The 15,159-nt window shown below is 48.1% G+C and overlaps 5 protein-coding genes across 5 annotated transcripts; 2 read left to right on the top strand and 3 right to left on the bottom strand.

Moving 5' to 3' along the window:
* Positions 1–209: 209 nt before the first annotated feature.
* Positions 210–3,416, bottom strand: F4813DRAFT_366484 (uncharacterized protein). Its single transcript, XM_049244034.1, has one exon. It carries the CDS (start codon positions 2,987–2,989, stop codon positions 770–772), a length of 2,220 nt encoding a protein of 739 aa, XP_049097790.1. The 5' UTR covers positions 2,990–3,416; the 3' UTR covers positions 210–769.
* Positions 3,417–4,974: 1,558 nt separating this feature from the next.
* F4813DRAFT_366480 (PTH2-domain-containing protein) lies at positions 4,975–6,284 on the top strand. Its single transcript, XM_049244033.1, has 3 exons — positions 4,975–5,087; positions 5,167–5,694; positions 5,770–6,284. Exons 2-3 carry the CDS (start codon positions 5,289–5,291, stop codon positions 6,093–6,095), a joined length of 732 nt encoding a protein of 243 aa, XP_049097789.1. The 5' UTR covers positions 4,975–5,087; positions 5,167–5,288; the 3' UTR covers positions 6,096–6,284.
* Positions 6,285–6,383: 99 nt separating this feature from the next.
* On the bottom strand, positions 6,384–9,108 carry F4813DRAFT_155220 (uncharacterized protein). The gene is made up of 2 exons (XM_049239001.1): positions 8,278–9,108; positions 6,384–8,227 (listed from the first exon to the last, which is right to left on the bottom strand). The coding sequence occupies exons 1-2, from the start codon at positions 8,648–8,650 to the stop codon at positions 6,492–6,494; spliced, it is 2,109 nt and encodes a 702-aa protein (XP_049097788.1). The 5' UTR covers positions 8,651–9,108; the 3' UTR covers positions 6,384–6,491.
* Positions 9,109–9,725: 617 nt separating this feature from the next.
* F4813DRAFT_366475 (RuvB-like helicase 2) lies at positions 9,726–12,417 on the top strand. Its single transcript, XM_049244032.1, has 5 exons — positions 9,726–10,005; positions 10,073–10,265; positions 10,361–10,454; positions 10,556–10,782; positions 10,853–12,417. The coding sequence occupies exons 3-5, from the start codon at positions 10,446–10,448 to the stop codon at positions 12,033–12,035; spliced, it is 1,419 nt and encodes a 472-aa protein (XP_049097787.1). The 5' UTR covers positions 9,726–10,005; positions 10,073–10,265; positions 10,361–10,445; the 3' UTR covers positions 12,036–12,417.
* F4813DRAFT_366471 (glyceraldehyde-3-phosphate dehydrogenase) lies at positions 12,407–14,079 on the bottom strand. The gene is made up of 2 exons (XM_049244031.1): positions 12,841–14,079; positions 12,407–12,779 (listed from the first exon to the last, which is right to left on the bottom strand). The coding sequence occupies exons 1-2, from the start codon at positions 13,649–13,651 to the stop codon at positions 12,577–12,579; spliced, it is 1,014 nt and encodes a 337-aa protein (XP_049097786.1). The 5' UTR covers positions 13,652–14,079; the 3' UTR covers positions 12,407–12,576.
* Between the last annotated feature and the right edge of the window lie 1,080 nt (positions 14,080–15,159).

The following is a 15,159-nucleotide window of genomic DNA, read 5'->3' as shown; positions in this document are numbered from 1 at the left end:
GTCACTTTGACTATATAGGTACCTACACTAGTGAAATTTCTGACCATAAAGGACATTTTCCCCCTTCCTTTTTGTGAAACCCCTATTCCCCCGACTGGGCTACGCAAAACCGTAAGCATGGCACGAGTTATATTACATTATTAAGGGAGCCAATATCAAAGCACATGAGCACAACTCACAGCATAGCATACATCAAGAGCATAGCCAAATGAATTAAGTAGTTAGTCATTTAAAATACCATTTTGCTCGGCCGTGCCGGCGGGATATCATCGAAGTAAGTACGACTGCGGGATAAAAAAAGAATACACAAACGGCCGACGCTCAAAACTAGGGGAGGGTCCAAGCAATCCATCTTGTTCCCTCCGTTTGCTTTCTCCTATGGAACGCCAGTTGTTCTAGCTTTTGTTTTTTCCTCTTCTCAACTCCCCTCGTCTGACGGGTCAGACAGACAGATACATAGAATTACGCGCGTAAAATCAAACCAGGTTATGTTCCCTTAGTCGCGGTACCTGTATACGATGTTCACAAAACCAACCCCTTATTCCGTTCGTTCCTGCGAGACGCCGCATGATACTCCGGGTCGCCCTCGACCAATACCCTCACAACCTGATTACCCAAACTTTGGAACGATTGCTGCTGCAGGGGTGGGAGGAAGACAAGAGTTTCGGTATCATGTCGTAGAAATCATTGTTCGTAATATACATTAGGATGAAAATTGGAGCCGTAAGAACTGTGTATCTCTTTGGTAACCTCAATATTTGTTCTAGTTTTAGGTGGAAATCCCGTTTAATGTGGAATGTCCCAATTTGGTTAGGGACTCGGCTGGCTTCCATGGGCCGTTAGCCTGCATGACTTTGCGCAAGACCTCGAGAGTGATCGGTATAGCTTCCTCGGGTATCGTCCATGGTCCAAGTCGGTCTATGAGCTTGCCTATCGAACCCCCGTCGTCCGACTTGGAACTTCCATCGTATACCCCCATATTTCTGCGTGCGCCGTCAGCCTGGTGCCAGATATCTTGCTGCTCCTTGCAGTTCGCGACGATCTGGCTTGCGAGCTCGGAATCATTAGGGTACGACCACATTATGCGACCGATGTACACGAGACAGATGCCTTGGAGCCGCAGTATTAACGCGGTTAATGCATTGTGTCTTGCGCAGTCGGTTCTGGCTACTCGGAATAACAACAACAATTCTCGCATTGACCGGGTTGAAGCTCGTTTGCGCTCGAGATCGGAAGCATCACTTTGAAGTTTGAAACCAAGGAGAAACGACACTACACACTGAATGCCAGCGGCGACAGCAACTTGACGCTCGCGTTCCGAAACTCCATCCGCTGGGTTCTTCAAGACCGCATCTCGTTCGTGCTTCAGCTGGGTGCCAAGCTTGATGAAATTCAAGGCTCTCGACTGCAGCCTCTGCAGCTTCTCTGGGTCAACTGGTGGACGGCGTCGATCGGGTGGCTGCGCGGCTGGCGTGAGGCCGTTTGTAACCCCTGGGGTACCAACTTGGGAGCTATTGGATGCGCCTCGCGTCATTCGCGATGGCGGTCCAGGTGGTGTAGAAGGTCGTGGGTTCTCTAGAGGTTTTGGCCGTTTGATCGCTTCGCTAGGGGGGTCCGCCACGGGTCGCTTACGTGCTGTCCCGGGTTCCAAGCTATCGGAACGATCGCGAGCGACGCGGCTAGCCTCCCCTAATAAATTGCTCTTCTTCCTGCCGCCGGGAGGTAAGATTAAGAGCCGTTCTATCGTCTTTGCATTTCGCTTCTTATACTTCAATGTGACTATGAGCGACTCCCGTTGCCCTTTGCCGCTTTCCACATGTATGGTATCTTCGCGCCTCGAAGGTTTCGCCGCCTTTTTCTGACCGTTAGGAGAGTCGGAGGCTATCTGGCTACTTCTTTGACTCGAGTCCTTTGAAGCTGACTTTGTCCTCGCTAATTCCTCGAGCACAATGGGCGGGAGCGTCGGAGAAAGAAGGGGCGGGACCTTTCGCTTCTTGGGGCTAGGAGACGGCTCGCGATCTTCTCGGCTTTTCTTCGACGGCGGTTTTAGACTATTCAAGTCCGCCGGCTTCTTCTTAGGGCTAGGCCGCGATGGCTTGGAATCGTCCATGTAGTCTAATATATCAATCGGAGATAATAAGGGGGGTACGTAAGGCACCTTAGAGGTCGGGTTGTTTTCTACTTTCTTATCTGGTCCGTCTTTGTTCTTAATAAGTTTTTGAGTACCATTCACTTGGCCGGGAGGCCTGGGAGATACACCTTTATTCCCCGTGCTGTTGAGTGAGGGTTTTCCGTTGGTGGTCGGTGTGCCTTTCAAATCTCTAAGAAGCTTCCTCTCAGAGGCTACCTGCCGCTCGGGTTTCTGAGCAGCGCTATCCTTAAGGGAACGTGAACTTATAGAGTTGGGCGTGGAGCTCTCAATCTTGCTCCGCTTAGCTGACTTGGGCTCCTGCTCAGCCTCTATGACCCGTCTTTTCTTATCCGTCGAGGGACTGCGAGGGCGACGCGCCTCAGGCCTCATGCTAAGTTTTGCGTCGGGAATTTCTTTCTTAATAACACGGTGGTCCTCCGTCTCTTTCGTAGTCGAATCGAGTTTTTTATTTGGAGGCGCATTCGTCTTGGAGGGTTGCGCTACTGGTTTGGGCGTTTCTTCGCCGTCGGGTGACTTTTTTCTATTCTTGTAGTCTTTTAGGGAGAGTTTCGTTTTTGGTTTACTCGGATCAGCTCTTCGAGGTGTTGGGGTATCGGCGGCGCTGACTGGATTTAAAGGTTCTTCCCGCACGTCAAAGTAGGCCCTAGTCAGAAGAACACCACGCTCTGCGTCACTAACAAAAGTTGTGTATTGAAGGGGTCTGATATCCTGCTCTTCTAATCTCTTGTCATCCGCGTGTGGTCGGTACCGGCGCGTCGTGTCTAGTGACAAGTAGTGTGCTTTAAAAGGGAGGACGTCTTTAACTAGTGTTTCAATATGTTTGGTTACTTCCTCCATGGTTTTCTTTGTTCATGCAACTTCGAAATGTTGCACGCGAACCTGGTGCTAGGAATCATGAAAGAAGGCGCGGTTGCGGTGACAGATGAGAATTACGTAGGGTCGGTATGAGTCGGTATGATGTTGAAGGTATCATCAGGTTTCTAGGGCGATGCGATAAGACGGAGATATTTCTTCTGTAAGGTTAGAGTTTAGTATTTCCGGTCATTGCTAGCCTTCGTAAAATGGGTGAATAAAAGGACGTATGATACGGAGATCGGACAATGATTTGACGTGTATTCCTCGAAGCAATGGCGACGACAAGCCAATTCGACAGGCATTGGCTGAATTGGAAATTATGGGGATGGGTACAATAAAAAAAGCACCATCCAAAGTACTTTTCTAATGGAGTTTTATTGACTGACCTCAAAGTTGGGCGCGATGGTGACTCTCGCTCTACCCTTTTTTCACCTTTTGCACACCCTCAAGCCCGTAAAGTACAATGCAATACACAGTAGATAGACACAAGTTACTGTTGTCGCGTAGACATTATTTGCTGTTTTATCCAGCCTCTAATAAATCCTCGTGACATTCGGCCCGGCGCATCGCTCGTCAAAATGTGGTTCGCGTCGGCGAAGGACTACAAGAAGAAAAAAAATATACCAGGGACGTAAGCGGAAGATAAGTGTTATTATGATATGGAAAGGGGCTGGTGATGAGGCTCGTCGGGTGAAAGAAAGGAAAGGTAACAAAGAGTGTCGGGGAAGTCAAAAGTAAAGTCTGCGTACTGATGACCAGGTATTGTTGTTGCAGATGATGCGTGATGATCGGCAGCGGGAAGAAGTTGGTGAAGTGGGTGAACACCGAACCCGTCGTAGTAGCAGGCGGTAGCAGTCGTAGGTAGGGACGGAGTGTACGCTACACAATAAAATGCAGGGATGTTTCCAGGACGGGGTTGCTTGGGTTAATAGGTATTAGCTGGTTAGGTCAGTTAGGTCACTCGCGCCTTCAGCGATGGTGAAGGACCGGATAGTGGTAGAGGTGGCTCTAACAGGGCAGGAGACGCGGGCAAGGATGGAACCCAGTTTGATCTAATCCTCCAAGTTTCCCTTGTTGTGTTGCGGCTACCCGTTTCCTGCTTGACATTCACAGCGTCGGGGAAAGTCCACTAACCCTACGTAGGTACCTACCTCTTTTGCGTACTTACCTGCCCTACCTACATGTAGCACTCCCTCTTACCTCAGACGGGAAGTACATAGGTAGGTAGTGGACCCATAGGTAGGCTTTCATGTGGCTTGTGTGGCTTGACCGGCCATAGATAGAACCCCCCTTACCTTCTTCGGTACCAGTTGAGGACCCCCACCAGTACATATGTACCTATGCATCGGGATGATTTGATAGGGCACCAGAATAAGTCTATTCCTACCACTAGCATCGCATCATTCACACATGCACCCGACTACTACCCTATCTGCCTATCTGCCATATGTATCTACGTGTGTACCTAAGCGGTTACGGATTATACAACAGAGAGACTATATCAAATATCAAAATCAAATATCAAAGAAGCCCGACGCTTCTATCTTTCTGCCGGGCTCTACTACATCTCCGATATGCACGAAACAGTTCTTGTAAGCGACCTAGAGGTATAACTCTTCTGATAGGCGCCACAATGTGCAATTTTTTCTGGGTGCGAAATTATGGTAGGGTCGCTTCGATTTATACTTTGCGGATAGTTCCACGTGTGTTGACGATTCCAACTTCGAAATGTTCTTTGTTTTGTACCTATAAACCCGAGACAAATTGTAAAAGGGTGTGGTTTTAGCAAATCAGAGCCGCCGGCAAGCAGGGCGGCGACATGGGTTGCACATGTAGGTAACTTGTACATTAGGTACGTATTCGTAGTAGGTAAGGCAGGAATTAGGTCAATGGCAAGCTTAGGTCATATTGAAGGTAGTACATGGGACCTTAACGCAAGGCTGATGTGGGGTTGCTTCATATTGCATCTTGCCTGGTACTATGTAATAAGATCTCAAACCTTTTTTTCTTGTTTCTTGTTCGGGATCTTAGCTTCTGCAGGCCTTGCAGTTTGTCCGCCTCATATTATAAATCTACCTATGTATTTACTTTGACCAACTTTAGCAATTCAACTTACACTCATTTCTTTTTAACTAATTTGTCAATCTACGGCTGCATAGTTTCTACCTATGGATCGACGACAATAACGACATAAGATATATTCTTCTAATCTGCCTATTTTCCTCTTGTGAAAATACCCAGCAACGACACTTGAACATTTACCCCCAGCTCATCCTCCAAGATGGCAGACCAATCCAATACCACAATACTCATCTCCACGAGTATCGTGGTCTTCCTATCCGGCTTCCTACTAGGCATATACTCGGTGCGAGGGTACCTATTTATCTCTCCATCCCTAGCTTCCCAACGCCAAAGCAACCTTAACGACCCTCTCGAGAGCGAAGAGTCCGACATCGACGAAGGCGACACAATACTCGACCATGCGCCTAACTGGGCCAACGGCGAGGACGCCGATCGAAGAGACGGGCTCAAGGCCTCTAAGCCGAAGAAGGCAAAGAATATTCCCAAGGACAAGGCAGAGAGCAAGGCGGACAGTGCTCAGCCTCAACAAACAGTAGCCGAAGGGTCTGCAAATGAGGAGTGCAAGCTAGTCCTAGTCGTACGGACAGATTTAGGCATGACGAAAGGTTCGTTGTCTCTATTCCTATTATTCCTTCAGCCATAATACAAACTCAATACTAACGTGTATCCGTACCTCACAGGCAAAATAGCTGCACAATGCTCCCACGCAACCCTAGCATGCTACAAGACCCTCACCCGCGCCGCCCAGCGAAACCCGTCATCAGCCGAAGCACGACTCCTACAGCGCTGGGAACGCCGGGGACAAGCCAAGATCGCCGTACAGGTGAAGTCAGAGGCCGAGCTGCTGGATCTGATGGGTAAGGCGCGCAGCCTAGGCATCACAGCCGAAGTCATCCAGGACGCCGGCCGCACCCAGATCGACCCTGGCAGCCTAACAGTCCTAGGCGTTGGGCCCGCTCCCAGGAGTCTTGTTGACAAGGTCACTGGTGGCCTCAAGCTATTATGAAAGAGTTTCTACATAGACTTACATAATCTGGCATGGTAGGAACATGGTCGGTATATAATGGACGCATACATCGGTAGACAAGTGGGAGACGCAAAATATATCCACAGGTAAACACCCATGGATTGCTTATAAAAGTGCATATACAGGTAGTTATGGCGTTTAAAAAAAAAGCCAATGTCATTTTTTGACTATTCACTGTTTTATTCTTTCCCCTAGGAGTTGCAAAACTCCGCGAATCTGCGAAAGCTCTAAAACCGTAGACATACGCACATGAACCACCGCATTGCCAGACCTTTGCAGATCTTCCATCTTCATTTGACTTCCAACCTCTAGCCGACTTTCTTTTCGAAGCCCTCGCCTTAGAAACATTGATACAAAGGGCTATGGGTATTTCAACTATGCCTGGGTAGTATTCTGCTGGGTTTTTGTGTCCAGCTTTCTTTTTTTCACCGGGTCCTCAGCAGGCGACCCAGGAGAGGCTGGCCGTTTTCCTAACGGTGGAGAGGCTTTTATGATTGTTGCCAGGTACTTCGGGTCTCTCAGCAAAGCGAGATTATTCTCGACAAGTGCGACTTTACTTTTCAATTCGCCGACCCCTGCCTCCACGCCAGTTATCCGTCCCTCAGTCTGGTGTCTATACGGATCGAGGTGCTGAAGGATATATACGGCCATCTGCTTGGACGTCAAGTTCGCCCATTGACTGTCCAATGTCCTAACAGCAAGCTCAAGAGAATCAAATCTCTTCTTAGCATCCTCCACGTCCGACTTAACGGCACTCACGATGGAGTTTAGACCGACCGTTCCTCCCGTGACATTACTCTGCTGGAGACTGGTTACTCTACTCTCCACATCCGCCAATTTAATTATGACGTTGTCGAGCTTAGGACCAACTCCTTCAGCCTCCAAGGATTTCATACAATCTTGCAGGTGCTGCAGCGCATTGCGTTGTTCATCTCCGGTCTGCTTTAGCATATTAATTTGCATAGACAGCTTTTCAAGAGCTTTTACGTCTGCTGTAATTTTGTCAACGCGAACTCCTAATTCGTCAACCATGTCGGCGCAACTGTTACCAGACTCGGCAACTATCTTCTCCATAGCTTCCCGCAACACATCTAGCTGTTCTTGAACCCAAGCTTCTTGTGCAAACTGATGTGCCGATGCCTCGTTGCTTGGTTGTGAGACAACCGGTCGGGAACTTTCAACATTCTCCATGAACTTCCGTGTTTCTTGGATGAAAGAACCATTCTTGTCGAAATGAGACGTGGCTGACTCTTGTAAAGAATCAAAATCTTGACGTAGAGCCGCAATCGTTTTTTCATTTGAAAACACCTTGGATTTAAAATCGTGGTCGATCCAGGTCTCTAGAATTTCGTTGTAGGTCTCCATGTCAAGCTCTTTGACCTTATCCATGAACGTAGTCGTCTTCTTTTCCACGTCATCCACTCTGGTGGTAAAGGATCCGAGATCCTGAGTCAACCGGGTTAAGTCATCCTGAATTTTCTTAAGAAAATTAAGATCTGAAATTTGCGTCTTGAGCTGCGAGTTTTCGGATTGAAGAGTATTATAATCGGATCTTAACACCTTAAAATCCTTATCTAGGTTATTGAAAGCCTGGATTGACTGTTCTCGCTCATTACGTAGTGTTTGAATTTGGCTATGAGCATCAGATATTTGTTTTTGCTGCTCAGAACTTTGCTTCTGAAATTCGGCAAATTTGGCCTCTAGCGCTCGTAGCGAGGTGTTCTCAGCTGCTTGCAATTTGGAAGATGTTACGGAAGACACAGCTTCTTCTAAGGTTTCTGCGAATTGCTGATCGAGTCTAGCGAGACTTCTCGAGATCTCATCCCGCTCTAACTTTCCACTTTCGTCAAATCGTCGCTGGAATTCCGAGTATGGAGCATAATCATTAACTTTACTGGCGACTTTGTCGAGTTCACACTGACGTCGATGGTCCTCGCGCGAAAGTTTGTTTTTCCGGAATTTCAAGAGCATGCGCTCTTGCGAAGTCTCGTTGCATTTATATAAAATTTCGAAAACTTCTTGTAACCTAGGATCTTTGGCTTTCGGAATGCTTGGTGGGGCTATAGGACCTGGACTAGAGATTCTAGTTGCCTTTGAAATGCTATCGGTGGCTATTGACTAATTAGTGGCTTAGCGGATTATTGGGGAAGTTAAAACTCACCCGGGTCAGTCGGGGTTGGGCGGGTACTTCTTGACGTTGGAACGCTATTCGTGGCACTAGCGGGGGAATAGGTACCTGACACAACCCGCCTAGGACCGGTAGGAATTATTGTGTCAATAGAAAGTCGATGAATATCCTTTGAACCACCCATATCTCTTCCATGGCCGTGTGGACTTCTTGTACCCTCCGCGTCTCCGGAGTCGCGTCGACCTAGAACCATGTTTCGGTCTCGGTCACGCTCAACCTCTCTGCCGCGATCACGAGAATATTCACTAGAAGTGTGTCGATCCTCTGATGGTTTGTACGAGTCAATACCGTATGGACGGCGTCGCTCGTCTTCAAAACCACTTACTCTGGATCGGGGGTATGACATAGTAAAGTAAGAAAAATAATAACTGTGCTTGAGGTTATCAGAGGGAATCCGAGGTTATCTTGCTAACCAGGGAAATAGAATCAGCCAACGACTTCCCCAATTCTTGAAATTTACACTGCGACTTCCTGATAACCCAATCACGTACGACGCTGTCATTGCCTTGAAAGATCACTGCTCCAGGCTACTTAGGTTTGGTCGGCTCTTTCCAAGTCTTTGAAGAACTTAGACAGTAGGCAACTATAAACCAAGTGCAACAGGAAGGAACAAGCAGTCTTGAACTCAGTCAAAACCTCGGTGAGGCACAATAGGCACCTACCTAAGTAGATACTATAACGCCTTCTAACCTGGTGTTTTCTTTTTTTATTACTTAAGAGTCGCGGCGTGTGGGTAGGTACTGTACGAGAAAGGGTTGTTCAGAAGAGAGTAACTGGGCAAACGCAAGTCAATCACAATACTTTGAGATCTGCTTGAGATCCGGTCTCAATAAGTATTTAATCCTGCGCCAATGGATAACAGTCGCCGCTGTCAGATTGAAGACGTGGATCGAGTTGGATCAAGTAAGGATGCAAGCAAGAGAACGACTTGGAACCTTGAGGAATAAGTCGGGTGGGTGGTGCTCGCAAAATATATTGCTTCGGTAGAAGTTGCAATCTGGCAGTCTGGTAGAGTTTAGACCCTTAGCGCTGTTAGCGCTTGGTAGGTGCACACAGCTAATTCAACTGCCTGTTATTAGCGATAGACTTCGCTCTGTGGACACCTGCTCGACAAGTATACCTTATAAGAAAAGGAAAGGACGATGGGTGGGCCAACAAGTATATGCGTTGTAAGTTCCGTTCTTGAGTTAACAGACAACGGGAGCCAAGTAAATAGAGTACCTGGAGTATCTGGAGTAGGTACCTAAGGTACCTTCTATAGGCATGGATCACGAAAGATGTAAACCAACCAATACAACCGGCAGTTGCCTGTACCTAGGTACACATCATAGAGACGAGAGAGGGGTGGGACCTAATGAATTTATAATAAAATACGGGGTGGACTTGACTGTTATTGCCAACAGAAAAAAAAAATAGAAACAACTCGCTCTCATGTATAAAAGTTGCTTAATGTTACAACAACGAGATCGACGCGATGAAACGCGATATGCAAACCGAAATAAAGTGGCAAAGAAACAAGCAGAAGTTAAACCCGGTCCACGATTTAATTGCTTTTTCCAACCGGTTGGTTCAAGGCCATAAGGTTTTAGTTAATGCCAGGGTACCCAAGAATCGTACTTGATCATACCTTAGATATTGGATTTATTTCAACAAAATATCGGTGGTGGCCAGGTAACACAACGATTAAAATAAGTGAGTGGGGTAGGTAGGGCATCTGTCCACTGCATTTACGATTATGAGGAATTAATTAATATAAACCAATCAAAAGGATCATATATCTATAACTCTGCGTACCCCTTTAAAGTTGCCTTGCAAAGTTACAGTGGACCAGGAAAAGTCCTACCGGAACCTTGATTGCTTCCATAGAAGCCACAACGCCACATTCACTCGCCCTTGCAGCTAACGGTATGCGCCACAAGATTGCTAAGATGAGCTGATAAGATACCGATAGTGTACGATAGGTAAGCCGTGTACCCATGTAACGCGTCCAATTTTCCAGAGCTGCGATTTGACTTCCTGGGAAGCTTTAAAGATTTAACTTAACTAACAAGGCCAGCCAGCAAAGAGACAACGCCAAAACAGGAAACTCTAGAGCTACAAACCACTCAACCCGAGGAATTGAAACAGAGCTCTCTCCAAAAATGGCTGCTGTAAGTAACCGCCTTACAAATAAATAAATAAATAAATCGTTACCGATAATAAACGAGAAAATGGAGCTCCGAAAGCTAATCATTATTGTGGAAACATACAGCCCGTCATGACCGTCGGCGAGACCAAAGAGCTGCGAGGCTTGAACCTCATCGCGGCGCATTCGCATATCAGAGGCCTAGGCGTAGATCCCGACACGTTAGAACCTCGCTCGGCGTCGCAAGGCCTCGTCGGCCAGGAGAAGGCGCGAAAGGCGGCGGCCGTTATATTAGAAATGATCAAGGTAGGGAAGATTGCTGGAAGGGCGGTTCTCATTGCCGGACCTCCAAGGTAAGCCATGCTATAATTCATACATCTATCAACTCGATGAACCTGCCATTGACCATACGGCACTACACAGCACGGGTAAGACAGCCATCGCAATGGGCATGGCGCAATCGCTCGGCCCAGACGTACCCTTCACATCGCTAGCCTCGTCCGAGATCTTCTCCCTCGAGATGTCCAAGACAGAAGCCCTAACGCAAGCCTTCCGCAAGTCGATCGGCGTGCGCATCAAGGAAGAATCCGAAATCATGGAGGGCGAAGTCGTCGAGATCCAGATCGACCGCAGCGTGACGGGCGGTGCTAAGCAGGGCAAGCTCACCATCAAGACGACCGACATGGAAGCCGTCTACGACATGGGCGCCAAGATGATCGACGCCATGACCAAGGAGCGCGTCATGGCCGGCGACATCATCTCCATCGACAAGGGCTCCGGCAAGATAACCAAGCTAGGCCGCAGCTACGCCCGCAGCCGTGATTACGACGCCATGGGCGCCGATACGAAGTTCCTGCAGTGCCCGGACGGCGAGCTGCAGAAGCGCAAGGAGGTCGTGCACACCGTCACCCTGCACGAGATCGACGTAATCAACTCGCGCACCCAGGGCTTCCTAGCCCTGTTCAGCGGCGACACGGGCGAGATCCGCAGCGAGATCCGCGACCAGATCGACACCAAGGTTGGCGAGTGGAAGGAAGAAGGCAAGGCCGAGATTGTGCCCGGCGTGCTCTTCATCGACGAGGTGCACATGCTCGACATCGAGTGCTTCAGCTACATCAACCGCGCGCTCGAGGTCGATCTCGCCCCCATCGTCATCATGGCCAGCAACCGCGGACACTCCAAGATCCGCGGGACAGACTACCGCAGCCCCCACGGTCTACCCCTCGATTTCCTCGACCGAGTCGTTATCATCCAGACGCAGACCTACTCGCCCGACGAGATCCGCCAGATCCTCGGCCTCCGCGCCACCGAGGAGGAAGTCGACGTATCAGCCGATGCCCTAGCCTTACTAACAAAGATCGGCCAAGAAGCCGGCCTCCGGTACGCCAGCAATCTAATCACAACCTCGCAACTCGTCTGCGCCAAGCGCAGGGCCAAGCAAGTATCCGTCGAAGACGTCCAGCGCAGCTTCAAGCTCTTTTACGATCCCGCCCGCAGCGTCGGGTTCGTAAACCAGTCAGAGAAGCGGTTGATCGGTGAAACGGGTGCCGTCGACCTGACAGTGGCTAATGGGCACGCCGGCGGTGACGCCATGGAGATCAGCTGAGCATAATCTGGGTGTTTTGTTTCTTCCCCTTTTCAGTGGCGTTACATGGGATACCAAAAGCTCGTAGCTTAGGCGAGAACAAGAGAGACAGGCCAAGCAAGCTACTATTACACTACTACTATTTACCTACTACTACCGGATGAGTAATTTACGATATAAAAGTGTATCATAGGTACATCGGCGTAAGCGGATTGCAATATGGAGACTTTTCGAAGTTACAATTGCTGCTTTCGTATTAATTCGAGGTGATCAATTGTCGATGCGAATCGAAGATAGAAGTAATTATGTGGTGATACTACAGGGTATGATTTTGCAATCTTATTATGCAGTGTAACCAATTTCACAGCCACAATATGACGAGGATGTCAATATGAAGATGGATTTTTTTTTTGTTTATTTCATTTATCTATGATGAATCATAATAATGTCGTACTGCTCAACCGAGCCCAGCCATATTCCCTGGCAGTCATTACTTGGACGAAAACCCACCCGCACGTTTTGATTACGCCGTCAGAGCTTTCTTTCATTAGATGGTAGGAAATTATTTGCCAGCGTCAACCTTGGCGACGTAAGACAGGAGATCGAGGACACGTCGGCTGTAACCCCACTCGTTGTCATACCAGCTGACGAGCTTGATGAAGTTCTTGTTCAGAGCGATACCAGCCTTGGCATCGAAGATGGAAGAGTTGGTGTTGCCGTTCAAGTCAGTAGAGACGACATCGTCCTCGGTGTAAGCGAGAATGCCTACGACAATATATTAGTTCCTGGTTTGTATTTACTATTATTAGGTGGGAATATAGCTTACCCTTGAGAGGACCCTCAGCAGCCTCCTTGATAACGGCCTTGATCTCGTCGTAGGTGGCACCCTTCTCGATACGGATGGTCAAGTCGACAACGGAGACGTTGGAAGTAGGAACACGCATGGACATTCCGGTAAGCTTGCCGTTAAGATCAGGAATGACCTTGCCGACGGCCTTGGCGGCACCGGTGCTGCTAGGAATGATGTTCTGAGCAGCGGTACGGCCACCTCGCCAGTCCTTGTTGGAGGGCCCGTCAACGGTCTTCTGTGTGGCAGTATAGGAGTGAACGGTGGTCATGAGACCCTCAATGATGGTGAACTTGTCGTGGATGACCTTGGCAAGAGGAGCAAGGCAGTTGGTAGTGCAAGAGGCGTTGGAGATGACATCGGCCTTGCCGTCGTAGGTCTTCTCGTTGACACCAATGACGTACATGGGAGCATCGGCAGAGGGGGCAGAGATGACGACCTTCTTAGCACCACCCTTCAAGTGAGCCTTGGCCTTCTCAGTGGTGGTGAAGACACCAGTCGACTCGACGATGTACTCAGCACCAGTATCCTTCCAGGGAATGTTGGCGGGGTCACGCTCCTGGTAGAACTTGACCTTGTTGCCGTTGACAATGAGGCCATCGCTGTCGTGGGAGACGGTTCCCTTGAACATGCCGTGAGTCGAGTCGTACTTCAGCATGTATTCAGCGTAGTGAGTCTCGATGAAGGGATCGTTTACAGCAACGATCTCGATGTCCTCGTGCTCGACAGCATTTCGGAAGACGATACGGCCGATACGGCCAAATCCGTTGATGCCAACCTTGACAACCATTTTCAACTGAGTCTGCAAGGATAATGTTAGATGAGAGTTTGAGTTATCAAGAGAAATAAAGAGTATGATATAGATGATGAGAGAATTTGGGTTCGTAGGATAAGTCGTGGGACGAGGTATTTGAATTCGTTCAGCTCAATGGATCACGGCCGTCCGAAATGGATAAAAATAGAATTGCTACTGTGTAGCACAGCAATTCCATTTTTTGCTGGTCTCATCTCGCATCCCAGCGTTGCAGAAAGAAGCTTCCGAGACTCCAAACAAAGCCAAGTGATCCAGGTAGGCGGGGCAGGAAACAAAACCTCGTCGACGTTACAACATCCATGCGAGAATCAATAGCGGGGTAATGAAGCGAGCTGTTTGCAGGGAGGGGAGGGGAGGGGGAGGGGAAGCTAGCTCTCTCACCTATTATTTAAATAGAAAGGGTCAACGTTCTATTTTCCTGGGCTCTGGAGTGGACTAGGTTAGAAGCTTGATTAGAAAAATAACAAGAGAAGAGAATTGAAAGAGGTAGACAGACCAGATTAAATATGTTGTTGTTGAGTAAAAGAGGGATAGGTATGGAGGGGTTTACTAGTGTTATGATGGCATATGAGCGACATAAAATAAAAATGGAATTGGTTGAGAGACGAGACCTTACCAAGAAAAAATATGATGCAGCAAGGTGGGCAAGGTGGGTAGGTGGGGTGCTTAATCCCTCCCGTAGCAGTCATAAGCAGCCCATGGCAACTTCCTATGGTTTCCCGTAGACTTGGCCTTACAACACTTACCCATACAGCCTACCAACACTTGCCCACATGCGACTACCCAGACTAGCCAGGACCTATGTATTATTTTTTAGAGGGGTAAAAAAGCAACCTCATTCGGGGAATTCCTACTGTACTCCCTGATAAACGGTACTTGTTAGTTACATCCGCAGCACCCCGCCGCGCTTCTCTCTCAACACAGTGGACATGCAGACATGTTGCGCCTACGCTAACATAATCCATAATCACGTCTAACATCAGATGTTTCTACATAATATGATGTGTTGACTTATATGGCGAGAGACATGAGCTGACTTAATAGAAATCAAACGAGAAGTAGCGTGCAATCACAAGATAGGGGTCCTCTATCATATAACAGTCAATAAGTCAATATCAAATTAGATACAAATGATTTTTCGTCCTTCTACGTTCTTTGTTCTTCGTTGTTCTGTTATAGGGGATCTCTATACGAAGCGAGTACCTACATATGACGGACAAAACCCATCTAGCCGGGTAAGATGTATAGCGCTTGTAACTCCGGAGAGCTCCTAGAACAGTGTACATGAGCTCCGTTGACATCACACAGATCCTTATTCGAGGACCATCAGTGACGACCCCCAAATCAATAAATGCGTCTCATGAAAAATAACTCAAAACCCATGGGAAAGACACTATCATATTTCTCAAACTGAGGTCTTAAAGAGGGTCTTGAAAGCCCCCAAGAGTTTCAACCCAAGCTTCGACATCCATGTATATCCAAAG

This window comes from Daldinia decipiens (genome assembly GCF_022478715.1).
Source record: "Daldinia decipiens strain CBS 113046 unplaced genomic scaffold F4813scaffold_27, whole genome shotgun sequence".
In the NCBI taxonomy this organism is placed as follows: domain Eukaryota; kingdom Fungi; phylum Ascomycota; class Sordariomycetes; order Xylariales; family Hypoxylaceae; genus Daldinia; species Daldinia decipiens.
The sequence above is the reverse complement of the archived record's forward strand: the minus strand, read 5'-3'. Positions and strand labels throughout refer to the sequence as shown.